General features: G+C 45.9%; 1 protein-coding gene across 1 annotated transcript in view; it reads right to left on the reverse strand.

Moving 5' to 3' along the window:
- The window catches only part of LOC135516493 (short transient receptor potential channel 5-like), a 112,939-nt gene that overhangs the window by 2,448 nt on the left and 85,355 nt on the right, over positions 1 to 25,136 (reverse strand). The window contains exons 15-17 of the mRNA XM_064940836.1: positions 10,551 to 10,760; positions 2,877 to 2,918; positions 863 to 952 (exon numbers count right to left, since the gene is read on the reverse strand). Coding sequence (XP_064796908.1) covers positions 863 to 952; positions 2,877 to 2,918; positions 10,551 to 10,760 — 342 coding nt within the window. The remainder of the gene's footprint in view (positions 1 to 862; positions 953 to 2,876; positions 2,919 to 10,550; positions 10,761 to 25,136) is intronic.

The following is a 25,136-nucleotide window of genomic DNA, read 5'->3' on the forward strand; positions in this document are numbered from 1 at the left end:
AGAGAGAGGGATGGAGAGAGAGGGATGGAGAGAGGGATGGAGAGAGGGATGGAGAGAGAGGGATAGAGAGAGGGATGGAGAGAGAGGGATGGAGAGAGCGGGATGGAGAGAGGGGGATGGAGAGAGGGGGATGGAGAGAGGGGGATGGAGAGAGGGGGATGGAGAGAGAGGGATGGAGAGAGAGGGATGTAGAGAGAGGGATGGAAAGAGAGGTATGGAAAGAGAGGGGAGAAAGAGAGAGAGAGGGGGATGAGAGAGAGAGGGATGGAGAGAGAGGGATGAAAGAGAGGGATGAGAGAGAGAGGGATGAGAGAGTTAGGGATGAAAGAGAGGGATGAGAGAGAGAGGGATGAGAGAGAGGGATGAGAGAGAGAGGGATGAGAGAGAGGGATGAGAGAGAGGGATGGAGAGAGGGGGATGGAAAGAGGGGGATGGAGAGAGGGGGATGGAGAGAGAGGGATGGAGAGAGAGGGATGGAGAGAGAGGGATGGAGAGAGAGGGATAGAGAGAGAGGGATAGAGAGAGAGGGATGGAGAGAGAGGGATGGAGAGAGAGGGATGGAGAGAGAGGGATGTAGAGAGAGGGATGGAAAGAGAGGTATGGAAAGAGAGGGGAGAGAGAGAGAGAGAGAGAGAGGGATGAGAGAGAGATGGATGAGAGAGAGAGGGATGGAGAGAGAGGGATGAAAGAGAGGGATGAGAGAGAGAGGGATGAGAGAGAGAGGGATGAGAGAGAGGGATGAGAGAGAGAGGGATGAGAGAGAGGGATGGAGTGAGGTGGAGACAGATAGATATTACATATAGTCTACAGAACTATGGTCGATGTCAATCTAATTGGCAAAACGTCCTCCTTCCACACACACCTTAAAGTTCTCCTCGGTCAGTCCCTCGTCTGTCTTGGAACTGCGTATCATGGCCGCCACGTACCTCTTCACCAGGCTACGGATCACTTCCTGTTAACAATGACATTACTTCCTGTTAACCACAACACTGTTACCATGGACACCCCTGTCCGACACTTAAAAAAAATAATTATGAATCCATAGGAGACATGTACACAGATTAATTAAATAATGTAGGCTTCTGCCCCTTTAAGAGGTAGGACAGATTGTGGACAATATGTTGTGATTCAGGCTCTGCCCCTTTAAGAGCTAGAATAGATTGTGGACGCTATGTTGTGATTCAGGCTCTGCCCCTTTAAGAGCTAGAATAGATGGTGGACCCTATGATGTGATTCAGGCTCTGCCCCTTTAAGAGGTAGAATAGATTGTGGACGCTATGTTGTGATTCAGGCTCTGCCCCTTTAAGAGCTAGAATAGATGGTGGACCCTATGTCGTGATTCAGGCTCTGCCCCTTTAAGAGCTAGAATAGATTGTGGACAATATGTCGTGATTCAGGCTCTGCCCCTTTAAGAGCTAGAATAGATTGTGGACCCTATGTTGTGATTCAGGCTCTGCCCCTTTAAGAGGTAGAATAGATTGGGGACCCTATGTTGTGATTCAGGCTCTGCCCCTTTAAGAGGTAGAATAGATTGTGGACAATATGTCGTGATTCAGGCTCTGCCCCTTTAAGAGGTAGAATAGATTGTGGACCCTATGTTGTGATTCAGGCTCTGCCCCTTTAAGAGGTAGAATAGACGACCCTGTAATATATTGACCTCCATTGTGTACCCCAAATATATTGCCCTCTTCTCACGCTATTCAAACCCCACAATCAAATGAACAGCCGATGAAGCTCTCTTAGGTTATAGATCAAACAATCTGAGCTAAAAACTCCACACATATTTGGACATTTCTGTGCATCCTTGACAATCGATAATCAATAAAAAAAAATAGCACACACTTTTTCTGTTAACCTGAACATCATCATGGTCTCTCTGTTGTGGCCCCAATGTGAGGGGTTATGTCGGCAGTCTAGTGGGAAGAGTTATGTCTAGTGTGAGGGGTTATGTCTAGTGTGAGGGGTTATGTCTAGTGTGAGGGGTTATGTCTAGTGGGAGGAGTTATGTCTAGTGTGAGGGGTTATGTCTAGTGTGAGGGGTTATGTCTAGTGGGAGGGGTTATGTCTAGTGGGAGGGGTTATGTCTAGTGGGAGGGGTTATGTCTAGTGGGAGGGGTTATGTCTAGTGGGAGGGCTTATATCTAGTGGGAAGGGTTATGTCTAGTGGGAGGGGTTATGTCTAGTGGGAGGGGCTATGTCTAGTGGGAGGGGTTATGTCTAGTGGGAGGGGTTATGTCTAGTGGGAGGGGTTATGTCTAGTAGGGGGGATTATGCCTAGTGGTAGGGGTTATGTCTAGTGGGAGGGGTTATGTCTAGTAGGGGGGATTATGCCTAGTGGGAGGGGTTATGTCTAGTGGGAGGGGTTATGCCTAGTGGGAGGGGTTATGTCTAGTGGGAGGGGCTATGTCTAGTGGGAGGGGTTATGTATAGTGGGAGGGGTTATGTCTAGTGGGAGGGGTTATGTCTAGTGGGAGGGGTTATGCCTAGTGGGAGGGGTTATGTCTAGTGGGAGGGGCTATGTCTAGTGGGAGGGGTTATGTCTAGTGGGAGGGGCTATGTCTAGTGGGAGGGGTTATGTCTAGTGGGAGGGGTTATGTCTAGTGGGAGGGGTTATGTCTAGTGGGAGGGGTTATGCCTAGTGGGAGGGGTTATGTCTAGTGGGAGGGGCTATGTCTAGTGGGAGGGGTTATGCCTAGTGGGAGGGGTTATGTCTAGTGGGAGGGGCTATGTCTAGTGGGAGGGGTTATGTCTAGTGGGAGGGGTTATGTCTAGTGGGAGGGGTTATGTCCGACCCAAACTCCGACCACCTTTTGAGATGTCTGACTTCCTTTTGGAATGTTCACAATTTCATTTGTAACAAAAAATGAGAGAAATACCTGATAATGCTGGTTCTGTATCAGGCTGTCTGCATGATGCTCCTGAAGAGAAATGGCATACTGGTAAAGCACATTATGTACCAACACACACACACACACACACACACACGCACACGCACACGCACACGCACACGCACACGCACAGGCACAGGCACACACACACACACACACACACACACACACACACACACACACACACACACACACACACACACACACTTCGCCCACTCATATCAGCAGCATCAGATGGGTTCTTGGTGTTATATAATTCAGCCCACATTTGGTCTGTGTTCCAAATCACCCCTCTTCCCTACGTAGTGCACTACAGAGTCCCATGGGCCATGGTCAGTGTATATAGGGAATAAGAGTCCGTTTGGAACTCAGCCCAGGACTGGAAATCAGGCCAGGTGGTGTGTGTGTGTGTGTGTGTGTGTGTGTGTGTGTGTGTGTGTGTGTGTGTGTGTATGTGTGCTTTAATTTGAGTGAGCAACATGAGATTATGAACAAGTAAATCTCAAGTGTTTTCTTGTGTTTAGAAATGTGTATTTGCATACATACAGTTGAAGTCAGAAGTTTACATACACCTTAGCCAAATACATTTAAACTCACTTTTTCACAATTCCTGACATTTCATCCTAGTAAAAGGTCAGTTAGGATCACCACTTTATTTTAAGAACGTGAAATGTCAGAATAATAGTAGAGATAATTAGTAGAGATAATAAGCTTCCCACAATAAGTTGGGTGAATTTTGGCCTCATTCCTCCTGACAGAGCTGGTGTAACTGAGTCAGGTTTGTAGGCCCCATTCCTCCTGACAGAGCTGGTGTAACTGAGTCAGGTTTGTAGGCCCCATTCCTCCTGACAGAGCTGGTGTAACTGAGTCAGGTTTGTAGGCCCCATTCCTCCTGACAGAGCTGGTGTAACTGAGTCAGGTTTGTAGGCCCCATTCCTCCTGACAGAGCTGGTGTAACTGAGTCAGGTTTGTAGGCCCCATTCCTCCTGACAGAGCTGGTGTAACTGAGTCAGGTTTGTAGGCCCCATTCCTCCTGACAGAGCTGGTGTAACTGAGTCAGGTTTGTAGGCCCCATTCCTCCTGACAGAGCTGGTGTAACTGAGTCAGGTTTGTAGGCCCCATTCCTCCTGACAGAGCTGGTGTAACTGAGTCAGGTTTGTAGGCCCCATTCCTCCTGACAGAGCAGGTGTAACTGAGTCAGGTTTGTAGGCCCCATTCCTCCTGACAGAGCAGGTGTAACTGAGTCAGGTTTGTAGGCCCCATTCCTCCTGACAGAGCAGGTGTAACTGAGTCAGGTTTGTAGGCCCCATTCCTCCTGACAGAGCTGGTGTAACTGAGTCAGGTTTGTAGGCCCCATTCCTCCTGACAGAGCTGGTGTAACTGAGTCAGGTTTGTAGGCCCCATTCCTCCTGACAGAGCAGGTGTAACTGAGTCAGGTTTGTAGGCCCCATTCCTCCTGACAGAGCTGGTGTAACTGAGTCAGGTTTGTAGGCCCCATTCCTCCTGACAGAGCTGGTGTAACTGAGTCAGGTTTGTAGGCCCCATTCCTCCTGACAGAGCTGGTGTAACTGAGTCAGGTTTGTAGGCCCCATTCCTCCTGACAGAGCTGGTGTAACTGAGTCAGGTTTGTAGGCCCCATTCCTCCTGACAGAGCTGGTGTAACTGAGTCAGGTTTGTAGGCCCCATTCCTCCTGACAGAGCTGGTGTAACTGAGTCAGGTTTGTAGGCCCCATTCCTCCTGACAGAGCTGGTGTAACTGAGTCAGGTTTGTAGGCCCCATTCCTCCTGACAGAGCAGGTGTAACTGAGTCAGGTTTGTAGGCCCCATTCCTCCTGACAGAGCAGGTGTAAATGAGTCAGGTTTGTAGGACCCATTCCTCCTGACAGAGCTGGTGTAACTGAGTCAGGTTTGTAGGCCCCATTCCTCCTGACAGAGCTGGTGTAACTGAGTCAGGTTTGTAGGCCCCATTCCTCCTGACAGAGCTGGTGTAACTGAGTCAGGTTTGTAGGCCCCATTCCTCCTGACAGAGCTGGTGTAACTGAGTCAGGTTTGTAGGCCCCATTCCTCCTGACAGAGCTGGTGTAACTGAGTCAGGTTTGTAGGCCCCATTCCTCCTGACAGAGCTGGTGTAACTGAGTCAGGTTTGTAGGCCCCATTCCTCCTGACAGAGCTGGTGTAACTGAGTCAGGTTTGTAGGCCCCATTCCTCCTGACAGAGCTGGTGTAACTGAGTCAGGTTTGTAGGCCCCATTCCTCCTGACAGAGCTGGTGTAACTGAGTCAGGTTTGTAGGCCCCATTCCTCCTGACAGAGCTGGTGTAACTGAGTCAGGTTTGTAGGCCCCATTCCTCCTGACAGAGCAGGTGTAACTGAGTCAGGTTTGTAGGCCCCATTCCTCCTGACAGAGCAGGTGTAACTGAGTCAGGTTTGTAGGCCCCATTCCTCCTGACAGAGCAGGTGTAACTGAGTCAGGTTTGTAGGCCCCATTCCTCCTGACAGAGCTGGTGTAACTGAGTCAGGTTTGTAGGCCCCATTCCTCCTGACAGAGCTGGTGTAACTGAGTCAGGTTTGTAGGCCCCATTCCTCCTGACAGAGCAGGTGTAACTGAGTCAGGTTTGTAGGCCCCATTCCTCCTGACAGAGCTGGTGTAACTGAGTCAGGTTTGTAGGCCCCATTCCTCCTGACAGAGCTGGTGTAACTGAGTCAGGTTTGTAGGCCCCATTCCTCCTGACAGAGCTGGTGTAACTGAGTCAGGTTTGTAGGCCTCATTCCTCCTGACAGAGCTGGTGTAACTGAGTCAGGTTTGTAGGCCCCATTCCTCCTGACAGAGCTGGTGTAACTGAGTCAGGTTTGTAGGCCCTATTCCTCCTGACAGAGCTGGTGTAACTGAGTCAGGTTTGTAGGCCCCATTCCTCCTGACAGAGCTGGTGTAACTGAGTCAGGTTTGTAGGCCCCATTCCTCCTGACAGAGCTGGTGTAACTGAGTCAGGTTTGTAGGCCCCATTCCTCCTGACAGAGCTGGTGTAACTGAGTCAGGTTTGTAGGCCCCATTCCTCCTGACAGAGCTGGTGTAACTGAGTCAGGTTTGTAGGCCCCATTCCTCCTGACAGAGCAGGTGTAACTGAGTCAGGTTTGTAGGCCCCATTCCTCCTGACAGAGCTGGTGTAACTGAGTCAGGTTTGTAGGCCTCATTCCTCCTGACAGAGCTGGTGTAACTGAGTCAGGTTAGTAGGCCCCATTCCTCCTGACAGAGCTGGTGTAACTGAGTCAGGTTTGTAGGCCTCCTGACAGAGCTGGTGTAACTGAGTCAGGTTTGTAGGCCCCATTCCTCCTGACAGAGCTGGTGTAACTGAGTCAGGTTTGTAGGCCCCATTCCTCCTGACAGAGCTGGTGTAACTGAGTCAGGTTTGTAGGCCCCATTCCTCCTGACAGAGCTGGTGTAACTGAGTCAGGTTTGTAGGCCTCCTGACAGAGCTGGTGTAACTGAGTCAGGTTTGTAGGCCCCATTCCTCCTGACAGAGCTGGTGTAACTGAGTCAGGTTTGTAGGCCCCATTCCTCCTGACAGAGCAGGTGTAACTGAGTCAGGTTTGTAGGCCCCATTCCTCCTGACAGAGCTGGTGTAACTGAGTCAGGTTTGTAGGCCCCATTCCTCCTGACAGAGCAGGTGTAACTGAGTCAGGTTTGTAGGCCCCATTCCTCCTGACAGAGCTGGTGTAACTGAGTCAGGTTTGTAGGCCCCATTCCTCCTGACAGAGCTGGTGAAACTGAGTCAGGTTTGTAGGCCCCATTCCTCCTGACAGAGCTGGTGTAACTGAGTCAGGTTTGTAGGCCCCATTCCTGCTGACAGAGCTGGTGTAACTGAGTCAGGTTTGTAGGCCTCATTCCTCCTGACAGAGCAGGTGTAACTGAGTCAGGTTTGTAGGCCTCATTCCTCCTGACAGAGCTGGTGTAACTGAGTCAGGTTTGTAGGCCCCATTCCTCCTGACAGAGCAGGTGTAACTGAGTCAGGTTTGTAGGCCCCATTCCTCCTGACAGAGCTGGTGTAACTGAGTCAGGTTTGTAGGCCCCATTCCTCCTGACAGAGCTGGTGTAACTGAGTCAGGTTTGTAGGCCTCCTGACAGAGCTGGTGTAACTGAGTCAGGTTTGTAGGCCCCATTCCTCCTGACAGAGCTGGTGTAACTGAGTCAGGTTTGTAGGCCTCCTGACAGAGCTGGTGTAACTGAGTCAGGTTTGTAGGCCCCATTCCTCCTGACAGAGCTGGTGTAACTGAGTCAGGTTTGTAGGCCTCCTTCCTCCTGACAGAGCTGGTGTAACTGAGTCAGGTTTGTAGGCCTCATTCCTCCTGACAAAGCTGGTGTAACTGAGTCAGATTTGTAGGCCTCATTCCTCCTGACAGAGCTGGTGTAACTGAGTCAGGTTTGTAGGCCCCATTCCTCCTGACAGAGCTGGTGTAACTGAGTCAGGTTTGTAGGCCCCATTCCTCCTGACAGAGCAGGTGTAACTGAGTCAGGTTTGTAGGCCCCATTCCTCCTGACAGAGCTGGTGTAACTGAGTCAGGTTTGTAGGCCCCATTCTTCCTGACAGAGCTGGTGCTCGCACACACTTTTTCAGTTCTGCCCACAAATGTTTGATAGGATTGAGGTCAGGGCTTTGTGATGGTCACTCCAATACCTTGACTCTGTTGTCCTTAAGCCATTTTGCCACAACTTTGGAAGTATGCTTGGGGTCATTGTCCATTTGGAAGACCCATTTGCAACCAAGCCTTAACTTCCTGACTGATGTCTTGAGATGTTGCTTCAATATATCCACATTATTTTCCTACCTCATGATACCATCTATTTTGTGAAGTGCACCAGTCCCTCCTGCAGCAAAGCACCCCAAACAACATGATGCTGCCTCCCCCGTGCTTCACGGTTGGGATGGTGTTCTTCGGCTTGCAAGCCTCCCCCTTTTTCCTCCAAACATAAAAATGGTCATTATGGCTAAACAGTTCTATTTTAGTTTCAACAAACCAGAGGACATTTCTCCAAAAAGTACGATCTTTGTCCCCATGTGCAGTTGCAAACCGTAGTCTGGCTTTTTTATGGCGGTTTCAGAGCAGTGTCTTCTTCCTTGCTGAGTGGCCTTTCAGGTTGTCGAAATAGGACTCATTTTACTGTGGATATAGATACTTTTGTACCTGTTTCCTCCAGCATCTTCACAAGGTCCTTTGCTGTTGTTCTAGGATTGATTTGAATTTTTCACACCACAGTACTGTAATCTCTAGGAGACAGAACACGTCTCCTTCCTGAGCGGTATGACGGCTGCGTGGTCCCATGGTTTTTATACTTGCGTACTATTGTTTGTACATATGAACGTGGTACCTTCAGGCGTTTGGAAATTGCTCCCAAGAATGAACCAGACTCCGGATCCGCCAGAGTCTCCCTACAGTCCGGATCCGCCAGAGTCTCCCTCCAGTCCGGATCCGCCAGAGTCTCCCTCCAGTCCGGATCCTTCAGAGTCTCCCTCCAGTCCGGATCCGCCAGAGTCTCCCTCCAGTCCGGATCCGCCAGAGTCTCCCTCCAGTCCAGAGGCACTACTCACTCCAGACTCGACCATCAGTCCAGTGGCGTCCTCTAGTCCAGGGTCTAGGCTAGGCTGTGGTCGGCGGTGAGGCTTCCCGCTCCAGAGACATTAAGTAAGTGTGACGAGTCAGACGTGGAGTGGGGTCTACGTCCCGAGCCAGAACCGCCACCTCGGAGTCATGCCCACACACACCCTCCCATATAGGCTTAGGTGTGCGGCCGGGAGTCCGCACCTTTGGGGGGGGATACGATCACGCCCTGACCTTCATTAGGCTACTTGCTTTTGAGGGTTGAATTGCTATTGATAGATATACAGCTCTGTGTTATTTGATGGGTATACTGACAATGACCAATGTAGCCGATTGGTTGTGCTCAATGACCAATGTAGCCGATTGGTTGTGCTCAATGACCATTGTAGCGGATTGGTTGTGCTCTGAGGTTAGCCGTGGCGTGTTGCTCCTGTTGTCCAGGCTGTCTCTCTGATGGTGCTGAAATTGACAGAGCATCCAACTTTATCCTTTCATCGCGTTGACTGGCTGTAGCCTTCTGTCCATGGTTCTGAATCGATAGTTAAGTTGACTGTCTGTAGACTGTCCATGGTTCTGAATCAATAGTTAAGTTGACTGTCTGTAGACTGTCCATGGTTCTGAATCGATAGTTAAGTTGACTGTCTGTAGACTGTCCATGGTTCTGAATCGATAGTTAAGTTGACTGTCTGTAGACTGTCCATGGTTCTGAATCAATAGTTAAGTTGACTGTCTGTAGACTGTCCATGGTTCTGAATCGATAGTTAAGTTGACTGTCTGTAGACTGTCCATGGTTCTGAATCGATAGTTAAGTTGACTGTCTGTAGACTGTCCATGGTTCTGAATCGATAGTTAAGTTGACTGTCTGTAGACTGTCCATGGTTCTGAATCGATAGTTAAGTTGACTGTCTGTAGACTGTCCATGGTTCTGAATCGATAGTTAAGCTGACTGTCTGTAGCCTGTCCATGGTTCTGAATCGATAGTTAAGCTGACTGTCTGTAGTCTGTCCATGGTTCTGAATCGATAGTTAAGTTGACTGTCTGTAGCCTGTCCATGGTTCTGAATCGAGAGTTACAGTGTGTGCTGTTTTAATGAGTACATCTTGCGTTACCAGTGTACGGCTACCAGTGTATGGCTACCAGTGTACTGCTACCAGAGTACTGCTACCAGTGTACGGCTACCAGTGTACTGCTACCAGAGTACTGCTACCAGTGTACTGCTACCAGTGTACTGCTACCAGAGTACGTCTACCAGTGTACTGCTACCAGTGTACGTCTACCAGTGTACTGCTACCAGAGTACGTCTACCAGTGTACTGCTACCAGTGTACGTCCACCAGTGTACTGCTACCAGAGTACGTCTACCAGTGTACTGCTACCAGTGTACGTCTACCAGTGTACTGCTACCAGTGTACGTCTATCAGTGTACGTCTACCAGAGTACGTCTACCAGTGTACGTCTACCAGTGTACGTCTACCAGTGTACGTCTATCAGTGAACGTCTACCAGTGTATGGCTACCAGAGTACGTCTACCAGTGTATGGCTACCAGTGTACTGCTACCAGTGTACGTCTACCAGTGTACATCTACCAGTGTATGGCTATCAGTGAACGTCTACCAGTGTATGGCTACCAGAGTACGTCTACCAGTGTATGGCTACCAGTGTACTGCTACCAGTGTACGGCTACCAGAGTACATCTACCAGTGTACAGCTACCAGTGTACGGCCACCCAGTGTATGGCTACCAGAGTACGTCTACCAGTGTACGGCTACCAGTGTACGGCCACCCAGTGTATGGCTACCAGTGTACGGCTACCAGTGTACGGCTACCAGTGTACGGCCACCCAGTGTATGGCTACCAGAGTACGTCTACCAGTGTACGGCTACCAGTGTACGGCTACCCAGTGTATGGCTACCAGTGTATGGCTCCCAGTGTACGGCTACCAGTGTATGGCTACGTTTCAGAACAGTGTGTGTGTGTGTGTGTGTGTGTGTGTGTGTGTGTGTGTGTGTGTGTGTGTGTGTGTGTTGCATGCATGCATGCATTTATGTGTTTGTGTTTGTTTCTTCTTACCGGGAACTTTCGTAGGTCGTGGTGTTTGTCTGTGTTGTCAGCAGGGGGCGCTCCTCTCCTACAGAGTCGATGGTGTACCCATAGACAGAGGTACCACACTGATTTAGGACTGGGAACGATGTTGAAGGGAGGGGGCAGAGTACCACCCTCATCAAAATAACTCATCCATAACTTGGTCCGGGCAAACTTCCACTCTATATCTGCATGGTCCTGGAGGAGAGAGAGGGGGATGAGGGGGAGAAGTAGGAGAGAGAGAGGGGGATGAGGGGGAGAAGTAGGAGAGAGATAGGGGGAGATGTGGGAGAGAGAGAGGGGGATGAGGGGAGATGTGGGAGAGAGAGAGGGGGATGAGGGGAGAAGTAGGAGAGAGGGGGATGAGGGGGATAAGTAGGAGAGAGATAGGGGAGATGTGGGAGAGAGAGAGGGGGATGAGGGGAGATGTGGGAGAGAGAGAGGGGGATGAGGGGAGATGTGGGAGAGAGAGAGGGGGATGAGGGGAGAAGTAGGAGAGAGGGGGATGAGGGGGATAAGTAGGAGAGAGATAGGGGGAGATGTGGGAGAGAGAGAGGGGGATGAGGGGAGATGTGGGAGAGAGAGAGGGGGATGAGGGGAGATGTAGGAGAGAGAGAAGGGGATGAGGGAGAGAAGTAGGAGAGAGAGAGGGGGATGAGGGAGAGAAGTAGGAGAGAGAGAGGGGGATAAGGGGGAGAAGTAGGAGAGAGAGAAGGGGATGAGGGAGAAAAGTAGGAGAGAGAGAGGGGGATGAGGGGGAGAAGTAGGAGAGAGAGAAGGGGATGAGGGAGAAAAGTAGGAGAGAGAGAGGGGGATGAGGGGGAGAAGTAGGAGAGAGAGAAGGGGATGATGGAGAGAAGTAGGAGAGAGAGAGGGGGATGGGGGGGAGAAGTAGGAGAGAGAGAGGGAGATGAGGGGGGTGAGGGGAGAGAGAAAAGGGGATGAGGGGAGAAGTAGGAGAGAGAGAAGGGGATGAGGGAGAGAGGTAGGCGAGAGAGAGGGGGATGAGGGGGAGAAGTAGGAGAGAGAGAAGGGGATGAGGGAGAGAAGTAGGAGAGAGAGAGGGGGATGAGGGGGAGAAGTAGAAGAGAGAGAGGGAGATGAGGGGGATGAGGGAGAGAAGTAGGAGAGAGAGAAGGGGATGAGGGAGAGAAGTAGGTGAGAGAGAGGGGGATGAGGGGGAGAAGTAGGAGAGAGAGAAGGGGATGAGGGAGAGAAGTAGGAGAGAGAGAGGGGGATGAGGGGGAGACGTAGGAGAGAGAGAGGGAGATGAGGGGGATGAGGGGGAGAGAGAGAAGGGGATGAGGGGAGATGTAGGAGAGAGAGAAGGGGATGAGGGAGAGAAGTAGGAGAGAGAGAGGGAGATAAGGGGGATAAGTAGGAGAGAGAGAGGGGGATGAGGGGGAGAGAGAGGGGGATGAGGGGAGAAGTAGGAGAGAGAGAAGGGGATGATGAAGAGAAGTAGGAGAGAGAGGGGGATGAGGGGGAGAAGTAGGAGAGAGAGAGGGAGATGAGGGGGATGAGGGGGAGAGAGAGAAGGGGATGAGGGGAGAAGTAGGAATGAGAGAGGGAGATGAGGGGGATGAGGGGGAGAGAGAGAAGGGGATGAGGGGGAGATGTGGAAGAGAGAGGTGGGGATGAGAGGGAGGAGAATAAATGGTTTGGTCAATCAGTCAATCAATGGCTTTAGATTGTACAGGATACTTTGATACTGAGATAATATAATGGAACTCATCAGCACTGAGATAATACAATGGAACTCACTGAGATAATAAAATGGAACTCACTGAGATAATACAATAGAACTCACTGAGATAATACAATGGAACTCACTGAGATAATACAATGGAACTCACTGAGATAATACAATGGAACTCACTGAGATAATACAATGGAACTCACTGAGATAATACAATGGAACTCACTGAGATAATACAATGGAACTCACTGAGATAATACAATGGAACTCACTGAGATAATACAATGGAACTCACTGAGATAATACAATGGAACTCACTGAGATAATACAATGGAACTCACTGAGATAATACAATGGAACTCATCAGCACTGAGATAATATAATGGAACTCACTGAGATAATACAATGAAACTCACTGAGATAATACAATGGAACTCACTGAGATAATACAATGGAACTCACTGAGATAATACAATGGAACTCACTGAGATAATACAATGGAACTCACTGAGATAATAACATGGAACTCACTGAGATAATACAATGGAACTCACTGAGATAATAAAATGGAACTCACTGAGATAATACAATGGAACTCACTGAGATAATAACATGGAACTCACTGAGATAATGAAATGGAACTCACTGAGATAATACAATGGAACTCACTGAGATAATACAATGGAACTCACTGAGATAATAACATGGAACTCACTGAGATAATACAATGGAACTCACTGAGATAATAAAATGGAACTCGCTGAGATAATACAATGGAACTCACTGAGATAATACAATGGAACTCACTGAGATAATACAATGGAACTCACTGAGATAATAACATGGAACTCACTGAGATAATGAAATGGAACTCACTGAGATAATACAATGGAACTCACTGAGATAATACAATGGAACTCACTGAGATAATAACATGGAACTCACTGAGATAATACAATGGAACTCACTGAGATAATAAAATGGAACTCACTGAGATAATAACATGGAACTCACTGAGATAATACAATGGAACTCACTGAGATAATACAATGGAACTCACTGAGATAATAACATGGAACTCACTGAGATAATACAATGGAACTCACTGAGATAATGAAATGGAACTCACTGAGACAATACAATGGAACTCACTGAGATAATACAATGGAACTCACTGAGATAATATAATGGAACTAATCAGCACTGAGATAATACAATGGAACTCACTGAGATAATACAATGGAACTCACTGAGATAATACAATGGAACTCACTGAGATAATATAATGGAACTAATCAGCACTGAGATAATACAATGGAACTCACTGAGATAATACAATGGAACTCACTGAGATAATACAATGGAACTCACTGAGATAATACAATGGAACTCACTGAGATAATAACATGGAACTCACTGAGATAATACAATGGAACTCACTGAGATAATAAAATGGAACTCACTGAGATAATACAATGGAACTCACTGAGATAATACAATGGAACTCACTGAGATAATGAAATGGAACTCACTGAGATAATACAATGGAACTCACTGAGATAATACAATGGAACTCACTGAGATAATATAATGGAACTAATCAGCACTGAGATAATACAATGGAACTCACTGAGATAATACAATGGAACTCACTGAGATAATATAATGGAACTAATCAGCACTGAGATAATACAATGGAACTCACTGAGATAATACAATGGAACTCACTGAGATAATACAATGGAACTCATCAGCACTGAAATAATATAATGGAACTCACTGAGATAATACAATGGAACTCACTGAGATAATACCATGGAACTCACTGAGATAATACCATGGAACTCACTGAGATAATACAATGGAACTCACTGAGATAATACAATGGAACTCACTGAGATAATACAATGGAACTCACTGAGATAATACAATGGAACTCACTGAGATAATACAATGGAACTCATCAGCACTGAGATAATAAAATGGAACTCACTGAGATAATACAATGGAACTCACTGAGATAATACAATGGAACTCACTGAGATAATACAATGGAACTCACTGAGATAATACAATGGAACTCACTGAGATAATACAATGGAACTCACTGAGATAATACAATGGAACTCACTGAGATAATACAATGGAACTCACTGAGATAATAAAATGGAACTCACTGAGATAATAAAATGGAACTCACTGAGATAATACAATGGAACTCACTGAGATAATACAATGGAACTCACTGAGATAATACAATGGAACTCATCAGCACTGAGATAATACAATGGAACTCACTGAGATAATACAATGGAACTCACTGAGATAATAAAATGGAACTCACTGAGATAATAAAATGGAACTCACTGAGATAATACAATGGAACTCACTGAGATAATACAATGGAACTCACTGAGATAATAACATGGAACTCACTGAGATAATACAATGGAACTCACTGAGATAATAAAATGGAACTCACTGAGATAATACAATGGAACTCACTGAGATAATACAATGGAACTCACTGAGATAATACAATGGAACTCACTGAGATAATACAATGGAACTCACTGAGATAATACAATGGAACTCACTGAGATAATTACATTTTACATTTAAGTCATTTAGCAGACGCTCTTATCCAGAGCGACTTACAAATTGGTGAATTCACCTTCTATACAATGGAACTCACTGAGATAATACAATGGAACTCACTGAGATAATAAAATGGAACTCACTGAGATAATACAATGGAACTCACTGAGATAATACAATGGAACTCACTGAGATAATACAATGGAACTCACTGAGATAATACAATGGAACTCACTGAGATAATAAAATGGAACTCACTGAGATAATACAATGGAACTCACTGAGATAATACAATGGAACTCACTGAGATAATACAATGGAACTCACTGAGATAATACAATGGAACTCACTGAGATAATACAATGGAACTCACTGACATAATACAATGGAACTCACTGAGATAATACAATGGAACTCACTGAGATAATACAATGGAACTCACTGAGATAATAACATGGAACTCACTGAGATAATACAATGGAACTAATCAGCACTGAGATAATACAATGGAAATCACTGAGATAATACAATGGAACTCACTGAAATAATACAATGGAACTCACTGAGATAATACAATGGAACTCACTTGTCAGGATTTGGCCAGGGTTGTTCCAGTTGTTTGTCAGTAGATGTCCCCATTGTGCTTTTTGTCCCTGTGTTTTTCCCTTGACCCTCATTATTGTTTGCACCTGTGTCTCGTTTCCCCTGATTGTATTTAAACCCTTTGTTTCCCTCAGTTCTGTGCTCTGTGTTTGTATGTTAGCACCCTGCCCTAGTGTTCTGTGTGCTCTTGTCGATTCCGGGTAACGTTCTTGTGGTATTCTGTTTTTTGTTTTAGTTTAGTTTTGGTGAGTTTCTTTTTAGATCTTTTTGTGTTTTTCCTTCCACCTTTTGGATTTGCCATTTTTTATTTTTAGGATTTTTTCTTCATTAAATACACCGTCTTAAGTACTGCTGTGTCTGCCTCATCTTCTGGGTTCTGCTGTCTATTCGTGGCTCAGTTGGTTAAGTGACTGTTTCTCACTCCGGAGACCCAGGTTCGAAACCGGGTCCTGACAGAAACACAGAGCCAAAAATGAACCCAGAGGCAGCCAGTTCCCAGGAACTTTTTGCCACGCTGTCCCACCACCAGGAGACTGTCCAACGCCACGAAGCCGCCCTGGTTCAGCAAGAGGCCTTAATGGCAAGACATTCTCATCTTCTGTCGGAGATGCTGACTTCCATTAAGCAAATGTCTGATCGACTTACCCCGGCAACAGTTCCCGTCCCAGTACCTCAAGTTCACGTACCCATGGCAGTTAACCCCTGGCTGAACCTCGTCTTCCACCTCCCCAACGGTTCTCAGGTGATCCAAGTGCTTGTAAAGGCTTTCTCACTCAATGTTCTCTCTCCTTTGAGCTGCAACCCTCGTCGTTTCCCACCGACCGGTCTAAGATCGCATATATCATCACCCTGCTGTCGGAAAAAGCCCTGGCCTGGGCTACTGCTGTGTGGGATGCCCATAGTTCTTGCTGTGCCAGCTACTCTGCCTTTGCTGAGGAATTCAAACGAGTGTTTCAAGGCCCAAGCAGTGGTTCTGATTCAGCCAAACAGCTCCTGACTCTCCATCAAGGTTGGCGCAGCGTGACGGACTATGCCATCCAGTTCCGCACGGTAGCAGCAGCGAGTGGCTGGAACAACGAGGCGCTCACGGTGTGCTTTCTGAAAGGCCTTTCCGACACTATCCAAGATGAATTGGCCACTCGGGAACCACCGGACAATCTCGAGTCCCTGATCAAGTTGGCCTCACGCATTGACCAGCGTCTGAGAGAGAGAGAACTCAACCGTAGACCTCTAGCCCCTATCAGTCCCAGCTCCGAGTCCCCACCTTTATCATCACTGGCTCCACCGGAACCCATGCAGATTGGACGCATCTCCCAGGCTGAGAGAGACCGCCGGATGAGGAGCGACGCTGTCTATATTGCGGCAAACCGGGCCATTTCCGTTCCACGTGTCCCGGGCTCCAGGGAAACGCTCTGTCCCGTACAGACCGGGGGAACTGTAACGGGAAACATAACCTCCTCCCATCCGTCCAACTCCCGTCTGCTCATTCCAGTCACCCTCTCCTGGGACAACCACAAGCTTCACCTTCAAGCCTTGGTAGACTCTGGAGCCGCAGGTAACTTCATGGATGGTGTCTGGGCGAAGGAGAATGGCGTTCCCTCTGAACCTCTAAGTGACCCCATGAGGGTTACTACATTGGATGGAAGCCCTTTGGGATCTGGACTTGTCACTCATGTCACTACCTCCTTGAGACTTTCAGTTTCACAACACCAGGAATTGATGAACTTTCATTTGATCTCCTGTTCCGAGTTCCCTCTCGTCCTTGGATACCCCTGGCTTCACAGCCATAACCCTCACATCGACTGGTCTGTGGGCACTATCAAGCAGTGGGGTCCTACGTGCCAAGCTACTTGTATTTTCCAGAATTCCCGAGTTCTACTCCCGAGTCTTTAGAATCCATCGACCTGACCCGAGTTCCCGAGTGTTACCATGACCTCAAACTGGTGTTTAGCAAACAGAGGGCCACCATGCTACCACCCCATAGATCTTACGATTGCCCCATCGACCTGTTTCCGGGCACTTGCCCCCAGGGGTCGGATCTTTTCCCTATCTCCACCCGAACGAGCTGCTATGGATACCTACATCAAGGACTCTCTGGAAGCAGGCCTCATGCGTCCATCCACCTCCCGGCGGGAGCAGGGTTTTTCTTTGTGGCCAAGAAAGACGGTGGGTTACGTCCTTGCATCGACTACCGGGGACTCAATGACATAACCGTCCGTAACCGTTACCCGCTACCCCTTATGGCCACAGCCTTCGAGCTGCTCCAGGAAGCAGTTGTTTTCACTAAGCTTGACCTGCGGAACGCATACCATCTTGTGCGGATCAGACCTGGTGACGAGTGGAAGACCGCTTTCAACACGCCTACTGGTCACTATGAATACTTGGTGATGCCCTTCGGCCTGACCAACGCCCCAGCGGTGTTCCAAGCGCTCATAAACGATGTGCTTAGGGATATGCTTAACATATTTGTGTTCGTTTACTTGGATGACATCCTCATCTTTTCGAGCTCCCTTCAAGAACACACTAAGCATGTCAGACAAGTACTCAAACGCCTCCTGGACAGCCATCTGTACGTTAAGCCGGAAAAATGTGAATTCCATTCATCCCGAGTACAATTCCTGGGATTTGTAGTGGAACCCGGTCGAATCCAAATGGACCCTAGGAAGGTAGGGGCGGTAGCGGATTGGCCCACCCCCAAATCCGTTAAGGATGTTCAGCGTTTCCTGGGCTTCACAAACTTTTACCGCAAGTTCATCAAGAACTTCAGTTTGGTGGCAGCTCCTCTCTCAGCTTTAACCAAAGGTGGCAATGCAAGGTTTTCTTGGGGAAGAGAAGCTGAGACGGCCTTCCAAGGACTCAAGCAGCGCATCCTCTCTGCTCCCATCCTGATACTACCGACTACGGATGAACCATTTGTGGTGGAGGTAGACGCATCAGAGGTTGGTGTTGGAGCTGTCCTGTCTCAGAGGGGTGAAGACAAGAAGCTTCATCCGTGCGCTTTCTTCTCACACCGGCTTACCCCGACTGAGAGGAACTACGATGTGGGGATCGTGAACTCCTAGCGGTTAAGATGGCATTGAAGGAATGGAGACACTGGCTCGAGGGGGCTTCTCACCCGTTTCAAGTGCTTACGGACCACAAGAATCTGGAGTATATCCAGCAGGCGAAGCGATTGAACTCTAGACAAGCTAGATGGTCTCTTTTCTTCAATCGATTCCAGTTTATCCTCACCTATCGGCCCGGGTCGAAGAATCTCAAACCGGATGCCCTGTCCCGAGTCTACGCTCCTGCCATTCGAGATGACACGGACATGCCTGTCCTTCCTGCTGCTAAGATTGTGGCTCCGATCTCGTGGCAAGTTGAGGATACCGTGAGACGTGCTCAAGCTAGCGAACCGGACCCTAAAGGAGGTCCTGCCAATCGGTTGTTTGTCCCCAAGGCAGTGAGGACTCAGGTCCTTCTGTGGGGGCACTCCTCTCGCCTCACCTGTCATCCGGGCGTAGGTCGCACCTTGGAGTTCATCCAGCGTAAGTTCTGGTGGCCTACCATAAGAGAAGACGTTGCCACTTTCGTCAATGCCTGCCCCGTGTGCTGCCAGGGCAAATCTTCTCACCTCCGCCCTCAAGGACTCCTTCACCCTTTACCTGTTCCCCACAGACCCTGGTCCCATATCTCATTGGACTTTATTACTGGACTTCCTCCATCCCATGGCAATACTACTATCCTAGTCATAATCGACAGGTTTTCAAAGGCGGCCAGGTTCGTCCCTCTGACTAAGTTACCTTCTGCCAAGGAAACGGCTGAGTTGGTAATTAATCATGTGTTCCGAGTCTTCGGCATTCCTCAAGATGTGGTTTCTGACAGAGGTCCCCAGTTCGCCTCAAGGTTTTGGAAGGCCTTCTGCCAACTCATGGGGGCTTCTGCCAGTCTATCTTCAGGGTACCATCCGGAGTCCAACGGCCAAACAGAGAGGATGAATCAAGAGCTGGAAACCACCCTCCGATGTATGACTCGTGACAACCCGTCCACATGGTCATCCTTTATTGTTTGGGCCGAATACGCGCACAACACCTTGCGCTCCTCCTCCACTGGTATGTCCCCGCACGAGTGTCAGTTTGGCTATGCTCCTCCATTGTTCCCGGACCAGGAGGCAGAAGTCAGTGTGCCTTCAGCCTTGAGATTCGTCAGACGCTGTCGGCTTATGTGGAGGAAGACCCGTCTTAATCTGATGCGTTCCTCACAGAGGTATCAACAACAAGCCAACAGACGTCGCCGTCCCGGGCCTACCCTGCGCCCCGGCCAGAGAGTCTGGCTCTCCACAAGAGACTTACCTCTACGGGTGGGGTCTCGCAAGCTGTCCCAAAATACATCGGTCCCTTCAAGGTTGCCAGGAGAGTTAACCCAGTTTCTTATCGCCTACACTTACCCAGATCCCTTAAGATTAATCCCACATTTCATGTGTCTTTGTTAAAACCTGTTGTTTTTTCTCCCCTTGTCCCGGCAGACAGACCTCCCCCTCCGCCTCGTGTCATTGGAGGCCAGCCGGCTTATACCGTCCACCGGATACTGGATTCCCGCCGGGTGCAGCGGTCCTGGCAGTATCTGGTGGACTGGGAAGGCTACGGTCCTGAGGAGCGCTCCTGGGTTCCTGCCAAAGACATCCTGGACCCTGACCTCATTCGTCAGTTCAGGGTCCTCCACCCTGAGAGAGCTGGTAGGAACGTCAGGAGCCGTTCCTAGGGGGGGGATTCTGTCAGGATTTGGCCAGGGTTGTTCCAGTTGTTTGTCAGTAGATGTCCCCATTGTGCTTTTTGTCCCTGTGTTTTTCCCTTGACCCTCATTATTGTTTGCACCTGTGTCTCGTTTCCCCTGATTGTATTTAAACCCTTTGTTTCCCTCAGTTCTGTGCTCTGTGTTTGTATGTTAGCACCCTGCCCTAGTGTTCTGTGTGCTCTTGTCGATTCCGGGTAACGTTCTTGTGGTATTCTGTTTTTTGTTTTAGTTTAGTTTTGGTGAGTTTCTTTTTAGATCTTTTTGTGTTTTTCCTTCCACCTTTTGGATTTGCCATTTTTTATTTTTAGGATTTTTTCTTCATTAAATACACCGTCTTAAGTACTGCTGTGTCTGCCTCATCTTCTGGGTTCTGCTGTCTATTCGTGGCTCAGTTGGTTAAGTGACTGTTTCTCACTCCGGAGACCCAGGTTCGAAACCGGGTCCTGACATCACTGAGATAATACAATGGAACTCACTGAGATAATACAATGGAACTCACTGAGATAATAACATGGAACTCACTGAGATAATACAATGGAACTCACTGAGATAATACAATGGAACTCACTGAGATAATACAATGGAACTCACTGAGATAATACAATGGAACTCATCAGCACTGAGATAATACAATGGAACTCACTGAGATAATACAATGGAACTCACTGAGATAATAACATGGAACTCACTGAGATAATAACATGGAACTCACTGAGATAATACAATGGAACTCACTGAGATAATACAATGGAACTCACTGAGATAATAAAATGGAACTCACTGAGATAATACAATGGAACTCACTGAGATAATACAATGGAACTCACTGAGATAATACAATGGAACTCACTGAGATAATAACATGGAACTCACTGAGATAATAACATGGAACTCACTGAGATAATGAAATGGAACTCACTGAGACAATACAATGGAACTCACTGAGACAATACAATGGAACTCACTGAGATAATACAATGGAACTCACTGATATAATATAATGGAACTAATCAGCACTGAGATAATACAATGGAACTCACTGAGATAATACAATGGAACTCACTGAGATAATATAATGGAACTAATCAGCACTGAGATAATACAATGGAACTCACTGAGATAATACAATGGAACTCACTGAGATAATACAATGGAACTCACTGAGATAATACAATGGAACTCATCAGCACTGAGATAATACAATGGAACTCACTGAGATAATACAATGGAACTCACTGAGATAATAACATGGAACTCACTGAGATAATAACATGGAACTCACTGAGATAATACAATGGAACTCACTGAGATAATACAATGGAACTCACTGAGATAATAAAATGGAACTCACTGAGATAATAAAATGGAACTCACTGAGATAATACAATGGAACTCACTGAGATAATACAATGGAACTCACTGAGATAATAACATGGAACTCACTGAGATAATAACATGGAACTCACTGAGATAATACAATGGAACTCAATGAGATAATACAATGGAACTCACTGAGATAATAAAATGGAACTCACTGAGATAATAAAATGGAACTCACTGAGATAATACAATGGAACTCACTGAGATAATACAATGGAACTCACTGAGATAATACAATGGAACTCACTGAGATAATACAATGGAACTCATCAGCACTGAGATAATACAATGGAACTCACTGAGATAATACAATGGAACTCACTGAGATAATACAATGGAACTCACTGAGATAATACAATGGAACTCATCAGCACTGAGATAATAAAATGGAACTCACTGAGATAATAAAATGGAACTCACTGAGATAATACAATGGAACTCACTGAGATAATACAATGGAACTCACTGAGATAATAACATGGAACTCACTGAGATAATAACATGGAACTCACTGAGATAATACAATGGAACTCAATGAGATAATACAATGGAACTCACTGAGATAATAAAATGGAACTCACTGAGATAATAAAATGGAACTCACTGAGATAATACAATGGAACTCACTGAGATAATACAATGGAACTCACTGAGATAATACAATGGAACTCACTGAGATAATACAATGGAACTCATCAGCACTGAGATAATACAATGGAACTCACTGAGATAATACAATGGAACTCACTGAGATAATACAATGGAACTCACTGAGATAATACAATGGAACTCATCAGCACTGAGATAATACAATGGAACTCACTGAGATAATACAATGGAACTCACTGAGATAATAACATGGAACTCACTGAGATAATAACATGGAACTCACTGAGATAATACAATGGAACTCACTGAGATAATACAATGGAACTCACTGAGATAATAAAATGGAACTCACTGAGATAATACAATGGAACTCACTGAGATAATACAATGGAACTCACTGAGATAATACAATGGAACTCACTGAGATAATACAATGGAACTCACTGAGATAATAACATGGAACTCACTGAGATAATAACATGGAACTCACTGAGATAATGAAATGGAACTCACTGAGACAATACAATGGAACTCACTGAGACAATACAATGGAACTCACTGAGATAATACAATGGAACTCACTGATATAATATAATGGAACTAATCAGCACTGAGATAATACAATGGAACTCACTGAGATAATACAATGGAACTCACTGAGATAATATAATGGAACTAATCAGCACTGAGATAATACAATGGAACTCACTGAGATAATACAATGGAACTCACTTAGATAATACAATGGAACTCACTGAGATAATAACATGGAACTCACTGAGATAATACAATGGAACTCACTGAGATAATAAAATGGAACTCACTGAGATAATACAATGGAACTCACTGAGATAATACAATGGAACTCACTGAGATAATGAAATGGAACTCACTGAGATAATACAATGGAACTCACTGAGATAATACAATGGAACTCACTGAGATAATATAATGGAACTAATCAGCACTGAGATAATACAATGGAACTCACTGAGATAATACAATGGAACTCACTGAGATAATATAATGGAACTAATCAGCACTGAGATAATACAATGGAACTCACTGAGATAATACAATGGAACTCACTGAGATAATACAATGGAACTCATCAGCACTGAGATAATATAATGGAACTCACTGAGATAATACAATGGAACTCACTGAGATAATACAATGGAACTCACTGAGATAATACAATGGAACTCACTGAGATAATACAATGGAACTCACTGAGATAATACAATGGAACTCACTGAGATAATACAATGGAACTCACTGAGATAATACAATGGAACTCATCAGCACTGAGATAATACAATGGAACTCACTGAGATAATACAATGGAACTCACTGAGATAATACAATGGAACTCACTGAGATAATAACATGGAACTCACTGAGATAATACAATGGAACTCACTGAGATAATACAATGGAACTCACTGAGATAATACAATGGAACTCACTGAGATAATACAATGGAACTCACTGAGATAATAAAATGGAACTCACTGAGATAATACACTCACTGAGATAATACAATGGAACTCACTGAGATAATACAATGGAACTCACTGAGATAATACAATGGAACTCACTGAGATAATACAATGGAACTCACTGAGATAATACAATGGAACTCACTGAGATAATACAATGGAACTCACTGAGATAATACAATGGAACTCACTGAGATAATAAAATGGAACTCACTGAGATAATAAAATGGAACTCACTGAGATAATAAAATGGAACTCACTGAGATAATACAATGGAACTCACTGAGATAATACAATGGAACTCACTGAGATAATACAATGGAACTCATCAGCACTGAGATAATACAATGGAACTCACTGAGATAATACAATGGAACTCACTGAGATAATAAAATGGAACTCACTGAGATAATACAATGGAACTCACTGAGATAATACAATGGAACTCACTGAGATAATACAATGGAACTCACTGAGATAATAACATGGAACTCACTGAGATAATACAATGGAACTCACTGAGATAATAAAATGGAACTCACTGAGATAATACAATGGAACTCACTGAGATAATACAATGGAACTCACTGAGATAATACAATGGAACTCACTGAGATAATACAATGGAACTCACTGAGATAATACAATGGAACTCACTGAGATAATTACATTTTACATTTAAGTCATTTAGCAGACGCTCTTATCCAGAGCGACTTACAAATTGGTGAATTCACCTTCTATACAATGGAACTCACTGAGATAATACAATGGAACTCACTGAGATAATAAAATGGAACTCACTGAGATAATACAATGGAACTCACTGAGATAATACAATGGAACTCCCTGAGATAATACAATGGAACTCACTGAGATAATACAATGGAACTCACTGAGATAATACAATGGAACTCACTGAGATAATAAAATGGAACTCACTGAGATAATACAATGGAACTCACTGAGATAATACAATGGAACTCACTGAGATAATACAATGGAACTCACTGAGATAATACAATGGAACTCACTGACATAATACAATGGAACTCACTGAGATAATACAATGGAACTCACTGAGATAATACAATGGAACTCACTGAGATAATAACATGGAACTCACTGAGATAATACAATGGAACTAATCAGCACTGAGATAATACAATGGAAATCACTGAGATAATACAATGGAACTCACTGAGATAATACAATGGAACTCACTGAGATAATACAATGGAACTCACTGAGATAATACAATGGAACTCACTGAGATAATACAATGGAACTCACTGAGATAATACAATGGAACTCACTGAGATAATACAATGGAACTCACTGAGATAATACAATGGAACTCACTGAGATAATACAATGGAACTCACTGAGATAATAACATGGAACTCACTGAGA

Source organism: Oncorhynchus masou, chromosome 27 (genome assembly GCF_036934945.1).
Source record: "Oncorhynchus masou masou isolate Uvic2021 chromosome 27, UVic_Omas_1.1, whole genome shotgun sequence".
NCBI lineage: Eukaryota > Metazoa > Chordata > Actinopteri > Salmoniformes > Salmonidae > Oncorhynchus > Oncorhynchus masou.